The 17,876-nt window shown below is 58.1% G+C and overlaps 1 protein-coding gene across 14 annotated transcripts in view; it reads right to left on the bottom strand.

The window, feature by feature from the left end:
* Nucleotides 1-17,876, bottom strand: part of MCF2L (MCF.2 cell line derived transforming sequence like) — a 133,210-nt gene that overhangs the window by 22,588 nt on the left and 92,746 nt on the right. For 13 of the 14 annotated variants that reach the window (XM_077854904.1, XM_077854902.1, XM_077854896.1 and 10 more), the window contains 3 exons: nt 11,936-12,026; nt 3,005-3,124; nt 441-557 (listed from right to left, as the gene is read on the bottom strand). In XM_077854904.1, the coding sequence (XP_077711030.1) occupies nt 441-557; nt 3,005-3,124; nt 11,936-12,026 (328 nt within the window). Of the gene's footprint in view, nt 1-440; nt 558-3,004; nt 3,125-11,935; nt 12,027-12,285; nt 12,621-17,876 lie in introns of those variants that run through there. The other variant, XM_077854911.1, reaches the window with a different exon arrangement.

Raw genomic sequence — 17,876 nt, forward strand, 5'->3', positions numbered from 1 at the left:
GAAGAAGAACAGCATCACCGAGCTGAGCGCGCACACCCCCTCCTGCTGCCTTGAAAGCCGGTGTCTGGGGCAGAGCGCCTGGGCATCTCGGGGAGGGCGTGGGGCCACTGGTGGGGCGGCCTCTGAGCCTCTTGACCTCAGACACGTACCAGGCACTGTCTATGTAGGTTCCTACCCGCTGGAGTCATCCTGTGCCTGTCTCTCCCCGGTTCAGAAAAAAACAGAGAAAACCACTCCCAAACTTATTATTTATGTTGTTTCTTCAGATGACAGTCCACTGAGACCATCTCCTCATTCTCGGGAAGACACTGAGGTTATCGGGAACATATCTTTGGAAAAGACAGCAGCGTCATGCAGAAGCTATTCAACCAATAATGTGGGGGTGAAGGAGACCCACGGCCCACCACCAGCAGCCGCGTGTGGGAGGCAGCAGGACTCACAGTGCGGTGACACAGCCACCTGGTGTGGCAGTAATCCAGGGTCCCACCCAGGTCCTCGGTCAACTGGGACTTGTCGATGTAACCGTGTAGTTCTGGTACTGAGCTCAGCATTATGACCTAGAGGAAGAAGGAAGCCGCCCCACAATGAGACCGCCCAGTGGCCAGGGAGCAATGCTCTCCCCTGGTCAGTGATGGTGGTAGCAGGGCTGGGAGGCGCTGGTGGGGGTCCCAGGCTGAGATCCCAGCCCCACCATGTCCGGGCTGGTGGATGTTAGGCAGAGTTGCTCATTCTCTCTGTGCCTCCACGTGAAACGGGCCCATAATGACCCGTCTCAGAGGGCAGCCTGGGTGGCTCAGCAGTTTAGCGCCTGCCTTGGGCCCAGGCCATGATCCTGGAGACCCGGGATCAAGTCCCACGTCGGGCTCCCTGCAGGGAGGCTGCTTCTCCCTCTGCCTGTGTCTCTGCCTCTCTCTGTTTCTCATGAATAAAAAAAAAAAAAAAAAAAAATGACCCGTCTCAGCATCAAAGGAAGGCATTCGAACCTGATGGGCACTCTCAGCTCCCTGGCAAGGGGAGTTCCTGGTGGGAACTGAGCAGCCCTCTGACACGACAGAAGACGGCTTCGAGTCAGAGTGGGGTCACTGATGTAACACTGGAGTCAGGTCGTGCCCTTCTGTGGGACACAGCGCCACAGGGACAACGTGTCTATTTTTCTTGCCCTTTGGGGGACATTCTGTCCACGAGTTTTGGATAAAGATACAGCCTTTGCTTGTAAGAGGTCACACAGATACAGCAAAACAGGCCAAATGTTATCAGACACCATCCTGTGTTTACTGAACGCCATGTGAGTTTTAAGCTGGGGGTTCTCGCTGGGGTTCTCGGTGCAGAACCACCAAGGGGACACCTGGCGAATCGGGAGACGTTTCTGACGGTCATGGTGTGGTGGTGCCGCTGAACACACCTCCCCCTCCAGAGGGTAACGCAGCCCAAACTGTCCACAGGCTGCTGAGATCCCAAAGTCATGACCACCATGCAAGAGGCTGAGGTGTCCCTGGAGGTGGACAGCAGGTCTCGGCACACAGGACTCTCTGCTCCTCTCCATAACCCCCACGTGTGTCTAGGTAACCCTGTCTCATGACCCGGATGGCCGAAGACTGACCGGCTGGGCCATCAGAGCATCTACGTCACCTGCCTTGTGACTTCTGCATCTCAGCTAAACCCTGCGTGTGCTTCGTGTACAACTAACTAGAGAAGGTGCAGAGACCGTTTCTCTTGACCTTTCCTGTCCTGCACAAGGTCTGCACACAGCACCGAAACGTGACATTTTGCTAAAGTGAGCATTTTAGCAATGGCATTCTTGAGAGGATTTTTCTACAACTTTAAAGAGGTATCTAAAATGGGTCAGGGAGCTGAAGACTCAGTGATGATTTTTGAGAACTCACTGATTTGGGCCAAGAGTGCCATCTGTAGGGCTCACTGCCGCCCTTAGGACAGGCCCGTCTGCTTTCCTCCCACATGTCTGTGTTGAGACCCATCGTTAGTTATCGAGGTTCCCTGGCCCAGAGTAGGGAAGGCAGGACATCTGGGTGTCACGACGTGGCCGTCGGAGGAGGAGGCCAGGCATTGGTGGTTTTAGTGCTGGACCCTCGCCTCTAGCCGGCATGTCTGCAGTTTTGTCCTGACCTGCTCCCAGGACATGGGTCATCAGAAGTGAAGGCGTCTGGTGCTGCAAACACAGTGAGTGCACCGGTGTCCCCCATGACCCCAAAGCCCATGGTTTGGGGCTATTGAGTGCCACCTGCCCACAAGGCCCGGTGACGCCTCACTCACGGCCCCTGACCGCACAGAGTGCCTGCTATCCTGTACACTGAGGAGCAGGAAAGACTCAGACAACCACCACCGAGGCGCCTGGGGGCTGGCCCCGTATGTTCTCGTCCTCCTCGCAACAGAGGGGTGATTTCCTGGAGAACAAATGCACCTGGGGGGCAGGCTGCCTGGTGGTCCAGGCCCGGTGCTGCTCCCGTAGCTGGTGAGACATGGGCTGGCAAGCAGGCGTCACGGGACACAGGCTTCCTGGGCACTCAGGTGGAAGGGACCCTGTGTGGCCTTGTTTCCTCAAGGGCAGTGGCTGGTGGCAGGCTGCACGTGCTGCTAGGGTGAGGAGATGAGGCAGGGGCCACCCACCCTGCAGGCCCAGGAACACTGGCACCCACTCCCCTGGCCCTGTCTTGACCCCAACACCAGCTGAGCCTGGCTATTCCTCATGAGGAGGCCCATTGGGTTCTCTTGTTCCTTGGTCGGACCCTCACTCGGTCAGAACGTTCTAGGCTCGCAGCTCTCATGAAACGCCTGCACCTCCACAGTGTGGACGCTCCCTGGGGAGTATGAAGGAGGGAAGGATCCTGCTGCTTTGGGCAGCATTAGGAGGATGAGCAGCTCCCGCCGGAGCTGCTCTGTGTGATGGGTGCACCTGCTGTGCTGGGGCTGGGCCCTCAGAGTCTCCCTGATGGCTCAGGGGTCCAGATCGCAGTTCCACCCTGGAGCTGGGGCAGGGTGTACTCACCGGCACCTTCATCTTAAGGTCATCTCTATTGAATTTGAAAGCGAGGTCAGAGAGAGCCCGTTGGAAAAACCCTGTCGGACGCAGGACAAGGACGAGCTGCAGGTTTGCTGGAAAGGATGCCTGTAAGAGGACAGGAGGGCCGTGGGCAGACATGCCATGGACAGACGTGCTACCGGTCACGGGTCCTCACCCACCCGCCACTGACCATGTGCTGCAGACTGTGAGGACGTCCCTCTGGGACAGATGTGGTCACTGACCCTGGTTCTGTTAGAGATCACTCCCCTCTTAAAAGAAAAGGGAAACATCACGGTGCTGGTGCTGGTGCTGGTGCTGGTGCTGGTGCAAGCATGCCACATGGGTTTCCAGCGTATTACACTTGTTAGAAGCTGAGCTGCGTCCCCACAGACTCATACGTAAAGTTCCAACCTCTCAGGACGTGACATTTGCAGACAAAGTCTGCATAGAAATGACCAAGTTTATGTGAGGCTATTGGTGGGGACTGGAGCCAACATGCCAGGTCCTCATGGAGACACTTGGACACGTAGGGAGATGCCATGTGCAGACAGGGGCATGTCTACCAGCCAAGGAACGCCAGGGACTGCCAGAAGCCCCCAGAAGCTGCGGGCAGGGACAGCATCTCCCTCGCGGCCCCAGAACCAGCCTGCCAGCACCTGTGCCTTGGACCCCCAGCTCCAGACTGTGAGGCGGGGACGGTCGTTTCCAGCCCCATCTGGGGACCAATGCAGGACAGCCCCAGGGAGCAGACACTGGTCAAATAAACACAAAGCCACGTGGACACACACAAGCATTCTTCAAACAGGGACAAGTGAGTGAGCTCACATGCCAGTGCACATGCCTATAGACACAGTTACACGAGTATAGTTGGCCCCCGGCTCTGCGTATGAGGCGTGTGACCTCAGGCAAGACACTGGCCTGCCCTTGCCTCTGTTTCCCCATGTGTAAAGCAGGGACAAGAAAGAGGCTTCCCCACGCACTCTCCTGATGCACAGCCACGCACAGCACTTGCACAAAGCCTCAGCAACGAGGCATGGCAGGTATTTAGTGAAAGCTTGTCCTGGGTACCAGGTCACTTCCAGACGCTGATTCCCAGGAAGACCCCATTACCCGACAAAGACATTCTGAAGGAACGGAGGTTGGTTTCTGGATGACCGGGTCACACGCAGTAAAACGGGATCTACAGCAAAGATAGGCAGAGCCTGGGCTGACAGAGCCGCAGGGCAGGCCAGGGCGCCAGCCTGTCCACGGCGCTCTCTGCAGCTCATAGATCCACGAGTCTCAGCTGCTCCCCTGTCCACCGAGATGGACGCCCAGGCTGCAGCCCCTGGGAGCACTGTCACACCCACCCTGCCCTGCGCAGGACTGGTGGACATGAGCCCCAGGGCGAGGTGCTGGCAAGGGAGCTGCCCTGGTGGGGAGGGAGCCTGGCCTGTGCCCCCTGACCAGCCCCGTCCCAGCAGGCATCCTCAGGAGCCTAGGTCTCCAGGAACCGTGGCTCTGGCAGCTTCACTTCCAGGAAGCAGTCCATGCCTGGGTGCTGCCACTAAGCAGGCGATGCCCCCAGACAGCCCACCCGACACAGCCCTCGGGCCCTGGAGTCCCATCGAGAAGCTGGTGCCACAAGAGCAGGGACCCGGTGACAGCTCCCCCCCCGGCCCACAGCCTCAGGGCCACCCAGGTGAGACCCTGGCCTCACCCCAAGCCCCCAAGGCTGGACCTGCACTGAGCGACTCCAGGGCCTCTCATCTCCACATGAGAGCAAGTCCCTGGAACAGGAGAAAAGTGGGGAGAACAGCCTTGAATGAGGTCTGGACCTGTGGGCATCAGGCTGACCCAGGTGGGTGTCCCACCAGTGCCAGGGACCAGTCAGTGTTGGGCCCACACCCAGGGCCCTCCTGCCTGCCCCTTCCTCCTGGGCCCACAGCATGTGCACTCCCCCTCCATATCCTGACCCCGGGCCCCCCAGTCCTTCTCCACCAACTGAGCTCCCCACCCCACCCCTGCCAACCTCGGCCCTGAGTCTGTTCTCCACAGAAGAGCCACTGTGACCCTTGTAAGGTATTAGTGGTGTCAGGACACCTCCTACACAAAACTTCCAGAGACTCCCCCACGCGCCCCCCTGCAAACGAGCCAGAGTCCAGAGCCCAGCCTGCAGTGGCCTCCTGACCTCAGCCCTATCCTGCCCAGCGCCTGCCTGGGCCCTCAGGCAGGTGGCTCCCATCCCTGTGTCTCCGCTGCATGTGCACCTGACCCAAGGCTGCCGATGACCGATGATCGTCCTGGCGGGGCCACCTCCCGCCCCCACTCGTGGGCCACAGCGCATGCCTCACCTTCCCTTGGGGATTCTCTTCCTCTCCCAGCCACCTGCAGAGCCTGCTGCACCTGCAGATGTTCTTGCGCTGCCTCATTGGGAGTTTGAAGCCACCACCCGCCTACTGGTGACTCTGGGCTGTGTCTCTGGCCCTGTACCCCGAGATCCCATTGGAGGATCCCCTGCCTGCAGCCACCTTCATCCCCAGAGCCCCCAGGAAGATGCTCACACCTGGCTGTCCATGGCCTCTGGGTGGGAGGAGGCTCACGCCCTCCCCAGGGTCCCCGACACGTCTGCACAGCCCTGTAACCCAGGGGATGGGCACCAGCTAAATGTCCAAGGCCGCAGGGGCAGCAGGGCTCTGACCAGTAGTGCCCAGGGGCCACAGTCTCCCCATTCAGCTGCATTCGCCACTGGCAGCTGGGCCTGGGCACCCGAAGGGGTGTGACTGGGGCAGCCCCCCAGGCAGGGCGCCCATCCCCACTCCCGCCAGAGGCGCCCATGCAGTTTGGCTCCTTTGAGTGGAAAGGAAAGAATGCAGAGGAAGAGCGCTGAAGGTCAGAAGCCCCGCGGGCAGGTTCTGGGTCACCTGTCACCAGCATCTTGTGACGCTGGCCGCCTCTGTTTAAGGAAAGTTCCTTAGGAAAGTCTCTCTCCAGAGGCGAGTCATTGGTTCTAAATTTCATAACTGTTTTTATCACCCTCATGTGCCCCTCGTGGCAGGTGTGTGGGGAGGACGAGAGTTTGGACTTAGGAGAAGATGCTGAGCCCTGTTCTCCCAAAATGCCACTGAGATGAAGTCCATGGGCAGCGGGGCTGCCAGCGGCTGGAGGTGGGAGGCACTTCCTGCCCGGCCTTCTCTCCACTCCAGTCTTTCCTAGCCTTTACCTTCCTGCATCTTCCAAAAGTGTCATTTCACAAACAGGTAAGTGGAAGGAGGATTTGGGATGAGGGCTACAAATCTCCTCGGCGACCCCAGAGGGGCTGGAACAGGCTCCATGTCCAGTGATCCTGTTTACCCTGCGCCATGGGAATGCGCACAATGCAAAGGCCACAGAAATGTCATCTCGAGATGGGGAGTGACGTGGTTTCTGGACAAACATCCCAGAGGACCGTGTGTGTCCAAACATACAACCAACACTGCCGGACATGCTGGAGCCTCCGGAACCCAGGGCCTGGGGACCGCTGTTTGAAAACTGTCCCCAGGTTCTCAGAGTCACCTGTTTCCAGCCTGACATCACACAGGTAACCAGAAGATGGAGCAGCTCAGTCTGGCTGATGATGGCCAAAAATCCAGCACACGCTGTGCACTCAGTACCCCAGGGTGTGACCGCAGGAGGGCGTGACTCTGCAGGTCGGCGGTAAGCACAGGCCTCCCGCAGCCCTGGCCATGAGGCCCAGAGGCAGGGGCTCAGGACGCGGCCTCTAACAACCCCCTCAGTAGGTGTCAGGGACCGTTACAAACACCAGGAAGAAACAGACTTCAGGCAGCCCGGGGGGGCGCAGCGGTTTAGCACCGCCTTCAGCCCAGGGCGTGATCCTGGAGTCCTGGGATCGAGTCCCACGTCGGGCTCCCTGCCTGGAGCCTGTTTCTCCCTCTGCCTGTGTCTCTGTCTCTTTCTCTGTGTGTCTCTCATTAATAAATAAATAAAATCTTAAAAATAAAGAATAAATAGGGATCCCTGGGTGGCTCGGCGGTTTGGCGCCTGCCTTTGGCCCAGGGCGCGATCCTGGACACCTGGGATCGAATCCCACGTCGGGCTCCCGGTGCATGGAGCCTGCTTCTCCCTCTGCCTATGTCTCTGCCTCTCTCTCTCTGTGACTATCATAAATAAATAAAAAAAAAAAATTAAAAAAAAAAATAAAGAATAAATAAATAAAAATCTTAAAAAAAAAAAAAAAGGAAGAAACAGACACCTCAATGAACAATCCACAGGAAGGGTGTGACTTGCAGGAAGGCCTGGCATGATACAGAGTACTCTCGGTGGTGCGCTGTGGGATGCCCACCTTCCCTTCCGGAACACTCTGTGTGGACTGGCACCCCCACCCGCTGGCGTGCCGGGACCTACCAACTGGTGTGCAGGGCTGACAACCTCCAGCCACCTTGCCCCATGTGAGCGACCTGGTCCCTTCTCTCCCTGCAGCATGGTGACCACAACATAGGGCGAGTGTACGCACAGCCCTGTCCCCTCTGGCTACTGCCTGCTCAGCATGCGTGTCCACTTCCTCTAAACTGCCTAAGTACTTGGGCACCAAGCAAACTGGTTCTGAGAAGGCTGGCCATGCCTTGGTCAGGGCTGGACCTCCCAAGTGGCTGCTGTGCACAACCCACCCTGCTCCCAACTCCTGGGTGAGGCTGGAGCAGGACATGCCACCGCCTGCTAACCTGTCTCTCACCCCCTGCACCCCCAGGCCTCCTGCCTCTGCTCATACCCCAAGGGGTTTGCTCATCATCCTCTCTCTGCTAGACAACTTCCCCTCCCCCTCTGACACTCATCCAGCATCACCTCCATGGGGAAGCCCTCCTGGCGCTCACACTGCTCCTGTCCTCACCTCCATCAGCGCTCAGCACTTCATGCTCAGACTCTAGTAAGTAGCACAGAGTAGGAACGCACGAGCTGTTTGATGCAATGTTATTTTGCCACGTGTGCAATACTAACTGGATGACCTAAAGACACTGCACCCCTGGACACATGGTGTTGTACATTTTCTGCACTCACAGTGGCACTGGCCTTACAGGTGAAAACCACATTCTTACCGCACACAGCGCCTTCCCCTGGGCCCTTGCTCAGCAGCAGGTCTGGGACACGCTGAGCTCAAATCAGGCTGGCTCACAGTAGACACACGCACTACCACAAACCCTCAACGGCTCACATGCACATGCACGTGCACACATATGCACAGCTGGGCTAAGCTGGGACACAGAGCCCTAGAATGGTACACTTAGGTATTTTCCAGAAGATGCCTTCATCTGCGTCCTTGGCACCGTGTCTCCATGTTTGCAGCTTTGTCCACCTGCTGTGACCAGGACGGTGACAGGCGGGCACGCCCATCGTCCCCAACACCCTCAGAGCTGGCTCAGGATACCCGGCACACCTGATTCTAGGGGCTCTGCACTTTGGCTCCTTGTTTTTCTGTTCCAAGCCAAGCGGAAGGCATCCGAGCAGAAAGCAGAGCACCTCAAAACAAGGAAGTCTCTGCTTCTGAGCTGGCACACCAGGCGGCTACACACAGCACCCTGCCCCTGCTATGGCCTGTCACGTAAGCACCGCAGCTCGCTCGGACGGCCATGCACGTCTGGAGAGACACAGAACTGGCACACCGCCTGCAGTGTATTGCTGCCCAGGTCCTGGGGGGGCGGGAGGTGTGCACGGGGAGTACCTGTGCAGGAGTGGAAACCCTTTAGAGGGTGCTGGTCTGCTGAAGCTAGGTGGTAGCTTCCCCAAAGCCCCTCCAGCTGAAGCTGGAAGTTTGGCTTCACAGCCCCGGGTGACCGTGTCAGCGGGTCAGCTCTCTCCCCACCTTGCCCTCCTGCACGGGGACAAGCCTGCCAGCTCTGTCTCCCATCTCCCATCCCCACCACAGAGCTGTGTCGTCCGCCACATCCCACAGCCGGTTCCCAGATGGCACATGCACACAACGACAGGGCCTGGCCTGCGGCCTCCTGGCCTCCCTGCAGGACTGCCTGGCGTTGCCTCCGTATCCCTGCATGCTGGCCAGCTCTGATCACACCCCAATCCCAGTGTCTGTCAGCTGTCTGCACCCCACCTGGCTGGACACTTCCTGCTTATGCCCCGCTTATATCTCCAACGCCCCAATCCCAGGACAGCACAGCACGTACCAGACTCTTAAACATGCTAAAGGCATGCACAGATTTTAGGGCATTCATGTGACCAGTATATTCATATAATACAAAGAATTGGAGTTAAAGAGAATTTTTGACAAGTATGCTGAAAAAATATTAACTTCTGGGGTTTCCAAACCAGTCGTGGGGAACCTCAAGGCTTATAGGAAAAAAGAGATTTTAAAAACTTCTATTTTGGGGATCCCTGGGTGGCGCAGCAGTTTAGCGCCTGCCTTTGGCCCAGGGCACGATCCTGGAGACCCGGGATCGAGTCCCACATCGGGCTCCCGGTGCATGGAGCCTGCTTCTCCCTCTGCCTGTGTCTCTGCCTCTCTCTCTGTGACTATCATAAATAAATAAATAAATAAATTCAAAAAAATAAAAAAAATAAATAAAAACTATTTTTATTGTGTACAAATTTGTGTAAATATTAAATCTCAAACACCAGCTTTTCAGTTATGATTTTCACAAAACAAAATTTTAAGGGTGAGCCAGCATGCTTTAGAAATCCACCTGGTTATAACATCGGTGACAAAGGAAGCTGGGATTGCCCCTGGCAGGCGGAGAGCGCTGCATCCCTGGCTCCTGCAGGTCTGCTCTGGGCCACTCGGCTCAGCCACAGGCTGCACTCACTCGCAGGCTACCTCAGTTCTTAAAAATAATTTACCTGTTTCTTGAAGAACTATCTTGTATTTGGGGACTCTCCTGTTTCTAACCAGGAGCAGCTGATGGCCTTGAGAGACATTCACAGTGAACCTATTTTGTCCAGGGCCGGGGCTGGGTGCCTGCCATAAGCTTGACCCAACTTCGAGGAACCCATGGTGAGTAAGCAGGAGTGGCTGTGCCTCCCAGAGCAGGAGGTGGGAGGGGGAGGGGGAAGGCTGCAAGGAGCAGAGGCCATCTGCAGGGCTGGGGCAGGGGCCCTCCTGGGGGAGGCATGTGTGCAGAGAGGAGACACCTGTGACCCTTACGGCAAAGGGTCTGACGCCTGTGTCCACCACATCATGATGCGTCTGAGCATGAGTTAGATCAAGCTAGAGACGTAGAAGACCTGGAGAGATTATTTAAATTTGAAGAATGTTGTTACTATAACACTATTACCTTCTTAAACAGCGACATACTTGACTGGGAAGTCTTGGTATTCAACCCAGGACTCACTTCCTGATTTTATTTTATTTTATTTTTATTTATTTATGATAGTCACAGAGAGAGAGAGAGAGAGAGGTAGAGGCACAGGCAGAGGGAGAAGCAGGCTCCATGCACCGGGAGCCCGATGTGGGATTCGATCCCGGGTCTCCAGGATCGCGCCCTGGGCCAAAGGCAGGCGCCAAACCGCTGCGCCACCCAGGGATCCTTCACTTCCTGATTTTAAATGGTTGTCTTAAGTCTATCGTGCATGTGACCATATGGTTCTTACAATTTAATTCTTGATTTAGCTTGCCATGTGACGTCACATGCTTGTTTATTTTAAAATTTGAAGTAGTGAAATGGACACACTGGCTATTAACTGCTGATGAAATATCAAATGTACGTGGGGACGAGGGACAGAACATGTGTGTGGGGGCGGGGACGAGGGAAGGACACATGTGTGGGGGTGGGGATGAGGGACAGGACATGTGTGGGGGGGGCGGGAACGAGGGATAGGACAGATGTGTGGGGGCAGGGATGAGGGACAGGCTGCAGGGACTGGATGCTGCAGGGACATTTTTTCAGAAGGACAAGGTGGAACCACAGGGACAGGTTTGCACCCAAACGATGCAGTTGTAAGAAAAGAGCAGACGCCAAGCCTTTAACTGTTAGGAGGATAACGAGGCCACGTAGGGAAGGGGGTAGTCTTTCCATTCCACCCGCAACCACAGCCCACTGGCCTCTCAGAGGTCAGGAACCAAAGATAGTTTGCACACACGACCCAGAAGAAGAGGTTTTGAGGATTTTACTCTGTCGAGGGTTCAGTTTTTAAGAAATGCTTGGGAGCAGCAGAGCTGTCCCAGCCAGTGACCAGCCATGCCTGCTCCGGTCCCCCTCCTGCCATGAGTCTCCGGCTGCCGTGAGGGAGCATGGGTGAAGCGCTGCACAGGGAGCTCGTGGCAGGGCAGAAGCTGCTTACTTGACTTCCCTCTTGAATCATTGCTGCAGGTTAAAAACAGCCCCAGCAGGAAGCATAGGGCAGCCACCCTCTGTGCGGGTAAGGGGCCTCAGGGGTCCCTGGAGCCGGCAGGAGGCAAGGAGGGCCGAGGCCTCTGGGTTAGTTGGAAAACTAGAGGGTCAGCAGCCCTTCTGGAAAGGAGAGGGTCAATTAGCAAAAGCTGTTCAACGCAATTTCAAACTTGTAGCCTGAAGACTCTGCTTGACACGGGAGCTCGAGCCCCATGTCAGAAGGACCACATACCCCTCCTCAGCATTGCTCATACTCAGCAGTCAGAGACGACCCAGTCGGGGGAACTGTTGTTAAATCTTAACAAGCCCACTAAGAGTGAACGCATCTGAGAACAGAACACTCGCACACACACACACACACACACGCACATGCACACACATGCCCATGCACACACAGACGCGCATGCTCCAGCGACTTCAGCAGCCCAGGGAGGCGTGGGCTCCCTCGCGGCCCCTGGCCCTACCTTGGCCCCTGAGGCCAGTGCACCATGCAGCCTTGGTCCTCAGAACACGAGCTGCCAGCCAGACAGACCCACTGCTGTCTCCTGGCACAGGGGACGAGCAGAGGCAGGCGTCACAGAGCCCGGGCACCCACACTTACTGCTATTCTCAGGATGGATGCCTTCACGGAGGTCCATTTGTCCTGCCTTCGGTCTATGACCAGGATGAATCCAATGCCAGCATCTTGTAAGCTGAAACGAGGAGAGAGATCTGCAGTTAGCGCGTGCAGCAGGATCCCAGGCTTTCGTGGGAGCTCTGAGAAGACCTTACGCTAGAACGATGCCTCCTATAATCCTTGGGCCGCTTCTGCGCTGCATGGTAAAACCCACGCCAAGGAAGCGTCCGAGCCGACTGCAGCATTTCTGTGAGTCCGGGCAATTTCCAGAACTTGTTCTTATCTAAAGATCCTGCATGCTGCGGAGACCCCCAGCCCCACGCCGGCCTTCTCACCGTGCAGAGACCCAGGAGACCCCCTCCCGGAGCTCAGGCACCTCCATTCCACCCTAAGAGCCGACCACTTGCCCTTCTGGGTTGACCAGGCGGCTAAGTCCTCCAAACAAGTTTAGGACCCGTACGTCACATGAGTCCTGGCATCTGAGGTCCCTATGTGTGTCCATGTTATGAAATCGCTCTTGATGGTGTGGCCACACTGTTGGGGGAACCTCCCAAGGTGTCCGCAGGCTCACAAGCCTCTGTTGGAAACGGGAGGCCAGAAACGGCTCCTCGCATCAGCAGCACGCGGCGCCGCAGAGAACGCCGAGGCCGTGGAACCACAACCCCACCCGGCCTGGCCTGCCTCGGCCCCGCGGAGCGGAGTCACAGTGGAGACGGTCCCGCCCTCGCCCTCGGGCAGCTCCGCGACCCGCCAATCGCGCAGCGCCAGCAGCGGCGCCGCCGCCAATCCCCGTGGAGGGGAGCGGGCACGCCCAGGTGCTGACTCCAATTGCTAATTTCAAGTCTGAGCAAATGTGAGGAAGGCACTTCTGGGTTCAAGTGAAAATCAGAATGACATGGAGCAGGCAATGGTCCGGCCTGGGCGTGCTGGGCCGGCTCTACGTCACACAGCGGGGCCGTCCGCGTGTCCTCACTCAGGTTGAATGGGGCGGACAGTGGTGCACAGAGCCGGGTGCTGCTGCTCTGCGTGCTCGCCCACACCTGATGCGGGGCTCCACCTGCCCGTGGTAATCCGGTTCTGTAAGGTAAACACGCTGACGGGGTCCGCTTTCAGCCAGAGTAGCCTTCCTGCTGGGCGACAGAGCCCCTCGGGCACACACAGCAAGAAGCCATGATCAATGGCATTTCACAGCTGTGGGGGGGCACCCCACCCAACCTGTCATCGGAGCTGCTTTAGCTCTTTTTTTAGGGAAGGTCAGTTTGTCACTTGAGCGCCTGTCCTCGGCCAGATGTGGGAGTCCAGGGAGCCCCGGCCGCTGCGGGCACACGCTCCCTCCAGGGAGACCCACGCAGGTCTTGGCCTAAGTGGAGTCAGCCCTTAGCCAATGTGGGGCAGCCCTAGTTCTGTCCCAGGGGCTCAGCTGGGGCCACGGCAGGGACGGGAGGAAACAGCATCTCAGGCGGTTGTGTGAGCTCTGTCCACAGCAGGTGGACACAGGGGCTGAGACCTCCCAACCGGCCAGCACACACCCTCCTTGGAGGGGTCCACGCATCCTGGGAAGCCCTGAGCTGAGACTCACCTGGGCTCTCACCCTTCCCACAGTGGAAGGGAACGGAGAGCCCAGAGACACTCGTTTTCATTGTGCATGCCACCAGACCACCAGAATCCACCCCATTCTCTAGGAGGGGCACTGCCATGGGGGCTGGCAACGGGAGCGCACTCTGGGGTGACTCCTTGAGGCACCATGGGTCAGCTCAATTTCCTTTCCTCCAAAAACAGATGCCAAAATAGTGTTCCCCTCTTGGGGCTGTTGGGAGGGTCAATGGTCACTTCTGCAAACCCATCAGTGTGTGGAGACAGGATTCTCACTGTTGCTCTCTTCTTCTCATTTCAGAGAGCGAGGCCTGACTCTGTGTCTCACTTTCTCCCTGGGATGGAGCTTTGATACTGGTGGGGACTCTCCATGGTCCGCAATGGGTGATGGGTAGGTTCCCTTTGCTATCCCACATTGGATCTTGGAACGCCACACCTGGTTGGAGCTTCCAAACCCCGGACGTTCTCTCCTGCAGCCCAAACACACCCGTTCCCACCATGCTGGGCCCCGTGCTGGGCCCAATGCCCTCAACCGAGTGTTCGTGTTTATGCAAATGCCCGTTTGGGGGTCAGTGCAGGCCACGGGCAGGGCCGGGGAACCGTCCAGGCCAGGGCGGGCCCAGGGCCTCAGTCCCACTCCCCGTGTCCCTTCCATACTGTCACAGTTGTAATCGGAAGACCAGCATCACAAACAGGCATTGATGAGAATATAGCAGAGAAACCCAAGTTACCAACAGCTCAAATTTAAAAAAATAAATAAATAAAATACAAATGAAATATAAGGGGAAGAGGTGCCCAGGTGGCTCTGTAGGTTGAGTGTCCAACTCTTGGTCTCAGGTCTTGATCTCAGGCTCCTGAGTTCTAGCCCCACAGTGGGCTGCATGCTGAGCCTGCTTAAGTCGTATGTTCACACAAAGCAATTGGACATTAACTTGAGTTCATCTTGCTGCTCCTCAGCACATGCCCAGTCATTGGGCTCCTCCCCAGGCCAGGCTGGGACCCTCTTTCTAGGAGGGGAATTTCCTGTGCTTTTGGGCTGCCAAGGGCAGATGTACTTCTTTTAATCCTCACCATGGTCCCATGATGTAGGGACCACCATCTCTCCAGCTCAGAGTCCTGGAATGGAGGCTCAGAGAGGCTGAGTTGCTTGTCCAAAGTCACACAGCAGATGAGCACAGCTGGGGAGAACCTCCAAACTGCCTCCCGGGCTAGGTCTACACTGTGCCCTAGAGCAGCCCTGTCCCACCCCTCCCAACCCTGGGCAGGAGCCCTGGTTCTTGGGGGTCCCTGCACCACTCCTGGCTGTTGGAGGACATGCTGAGGGAGACAGACCCCAGGAGCAGACAGCAAGGCTGCCTACATGCTGGGACCCATCCTGGGGCCCAGGGGACGCCCCCTGCATACCTGTGTCGCCTGCCGCCCCACCTGGATGCTGGCCCACAGGAGCACAGACTTATGCAGCAGAGTGACCTCAGGACGTGGACACCTTCCTAGCCTCCCTGGTGCCCACACAACTGGTGCCACAGAGCAAGGCCCTGCACTCTGTGCTGCCCAGCAGCTGGGGCCAGCAGCGCAAGGGTCCCCAGCTACACCCCCAGCTCACGGAGAAGGGTCCTAGCTGCACCCACCGAGGGAAAGGACTCAGAGTGGATCCTGCTTCTGGCCCCCACCCATGGGTCTCTGACCTTACTCAGCCTGGGGACAGGGCAGCTCATGCTTGCATCTCTGAGGACCCCCACCCCCCCCCAGGGAGCCCGGCACTCCAGGCCTCGGGCTGGTGGCGATGAAGGTGGTGGCAGTGGGAGGCGCAGGGCGCATGATTCAGAAGCTGGCAGCCACACGGAAGCACCCATAGTACACACGGCCCAGCAGACACAGACATCTGCCTCCAGCCCCGAAGTCCGCTGGCTTGGACGGGCCGCCCTGGCCAGCTGCCCAGCAGCTGAGTGAGGCTGAATAGCTCACTTTCGGCCCCAACCGTCAAAAGAGGCACAGAGCTCACGGAAACTCTGCTTCTGGGATTCAGCCACTCACTGGTGCCCTCTCTGACACCTGGGTGGCCTTGGTGGCCAGGCACACAGCCCGGTCGTGTGGGCGCAGCCTCCCCATCACGGGGCAGGAGCAGGGAGCAGCCTGAGAACCGTTTGGAGGCAAGGGCTGGGCAGTCCCCGGACGTCAGGTCTGCTGTCAGCTGCATCCCATCTGTCTGGTTCCTGGCCAAGCTGCATCGAGTTCCACAGACCCCAGACCCGACAGGGAGGTGGGGGACTCACCTGTTTACACTTGCTCAATCGCTTGCTAGTCAGAGAGTGGGGGTGGGTGGAGGTGCAAACATAAGTCAGGATTACAGGGCCGATAAAGCCTGGGCAGGGAGTGGCTGTGCCAGGGATAGCAGAGGGACGGAGGGACAGGCATTCTGCATCTCAAACTGCAGCATGCACCGGGCTCCCAGAGCTGCTGAAAGTGCAAATTCAGGCTCAGGATGCTTTGGTGGGGTCACGAGCCCCCCACTGCTGCTGTTGGTGCAGGGCCACCCTATGAGGCTGGTCCTACACACAAGCCCTGAGGGCTTTCTGTGACCCGAGATGCCACCTGTGACTGAGCCTCTGTCCCAGAAGAGCCCAGAGGAGGTCAGACATGGTGGAAAGGGGGGTGTTGGACCTCAGGCCTGAACGGCCTGCAGGCAACTGAGACTAAGGAGGGGGTTGTGGGCACGTGAGAATCAGCTGACCCCAGGCTCACAACGAGGTGATGTTCTGGTGGAGCGGAGTGGGGGGGGCCAGGGATGTGGTGAGGGGGCAGGTGGGGGATGGGGATGTGGGGCACAGGGGATGTAGGGCAGGAAGGCATGGGATGCAGGGGGTACAGGGGGCATGGGGAGGGGGTGTGGGGGCGGGGAGCTCAGGGGACGTGGGGAATGCAGGGGGGAGTGAGTCTGGGCAGGGCAGCCTGCAGGGTGGTGGCCATCATGTCGGCGGGAGGGGGTGGAGGTGAGCACTCAGGTAGACAATGACGGGGTGCACCCTGGTGACATCTGAGAGAGACGGTTGGGAAGAAGTCCCAGGGCACCGGAGGGTGCTGCCTCTGCAGGTCCTAGATACTGGGGGGACGCAGCTTCCCAGAAGCAGAAGGGCCAGGCAGGGTCCCGGGCAGCACCCCTCTCCCCCGCCCTGCACCCCTTCCACCCCACACCCTGTCCACCTCCTCTGGAGGCCTCCACAGGGCTGCAGGGCTCTCGGGAGACACCTCCTGGAGGGCAGCTTCCCCAGCGGCTTGTGCCCCACACTGGCCCTGTGTGTGGTTTGGGGCATGCAGGGTGCCAGTTGCAAGAACCCCCAGGAGCCCGTTGCAGGGACTAAGAATGCATTCTGACCGTGCCCTCTTGTGGCCACAGGTGGGTGCTGCTCTTGACCTGGGTGCCCAGGGTGCCCCCCCCCCCCCGGGGGAATGTGTGGACTTGCCCACCTAAGGGCTGCACTGCTTCAGGGAGCCCACCCCTTCTCTCTTCCCCCACCCCTCCCCCTTCCCTCCCTCCTGGATGGGGTGTTTGGGAATCCTGCCTGCTGGTGGTGGAGGTCTCAGAAGGGGGTCCTATCCTGTAAAAGCCAGGAGGACAGCTGGTCCTAAGACAGTCCAGCTTGGGGCAAATCCTTTAATGCTGGGCCCCCGCCTTCCCTGAGCTCCTTCTAGACTTTCCCAGCACAGGAGTAGCCCAGCCACACCCGCTCCCTGAGGCCCAGCCCCATGGGCAGAGCCCCCACCATCGCCCCAGCCTGAGCGTCCCACCAGGGGGCCTGACCTAGTTGTTTTAAGTTAGCAAATGCGCAGGGCAGTGGGTTTTCCATCCCTGAGGGACCACAGGCTTCTCCGGAGAAAGACAATATGAAAATGATGGTCACTGACAAACCACAGGCTTACTTCTCTGTCTTTCTTTTAAATCGGGGCTTAGTGACCCCACCACTTGGATGAGTGGGGACAGGATCACAGGACCCCTCATAGGCCAGACAGGAGGGGGGGCCTTGCCGGGCTCCATAGCTGAGCTGGGGTACCCTGGGAAGGACTGATCCCCTGAGGTTATCCCGAGCCACCTCTGTCCTTGCCTGCACTGGGGAGAGCACTGAGTCACATGACATCTCTGGTGGCTGCTACCAGCCCTTTGCTCCTTTGCTCCTGAACCTCCTGGAAGCTGACAGCACCTGAGGGTCTGATCTGAGAGCCTCGTCCATGACACTGATCACACCCCCCACAGATGCACCCTGCTGTCTCCCGCCATGCCTGCTCCCCATGCCACCCCAACCACAGGGGCCCTGGGTTTACCCCTGCCCAGCACTGA

Source organism: Canis aureus, chromosome 17 (assembly GCF_053574225.1).
Source record: "Canis aureus isolate CA01 chromosome 17, VMU_Caureus_v.1.0, whole genome shotgun sequence".
Taxonomy (NCBI): Eukaryota; Metazoa; Chordata; class Mammalia; order Carnivora; family Canidae; genus Canis; species Canis aureus.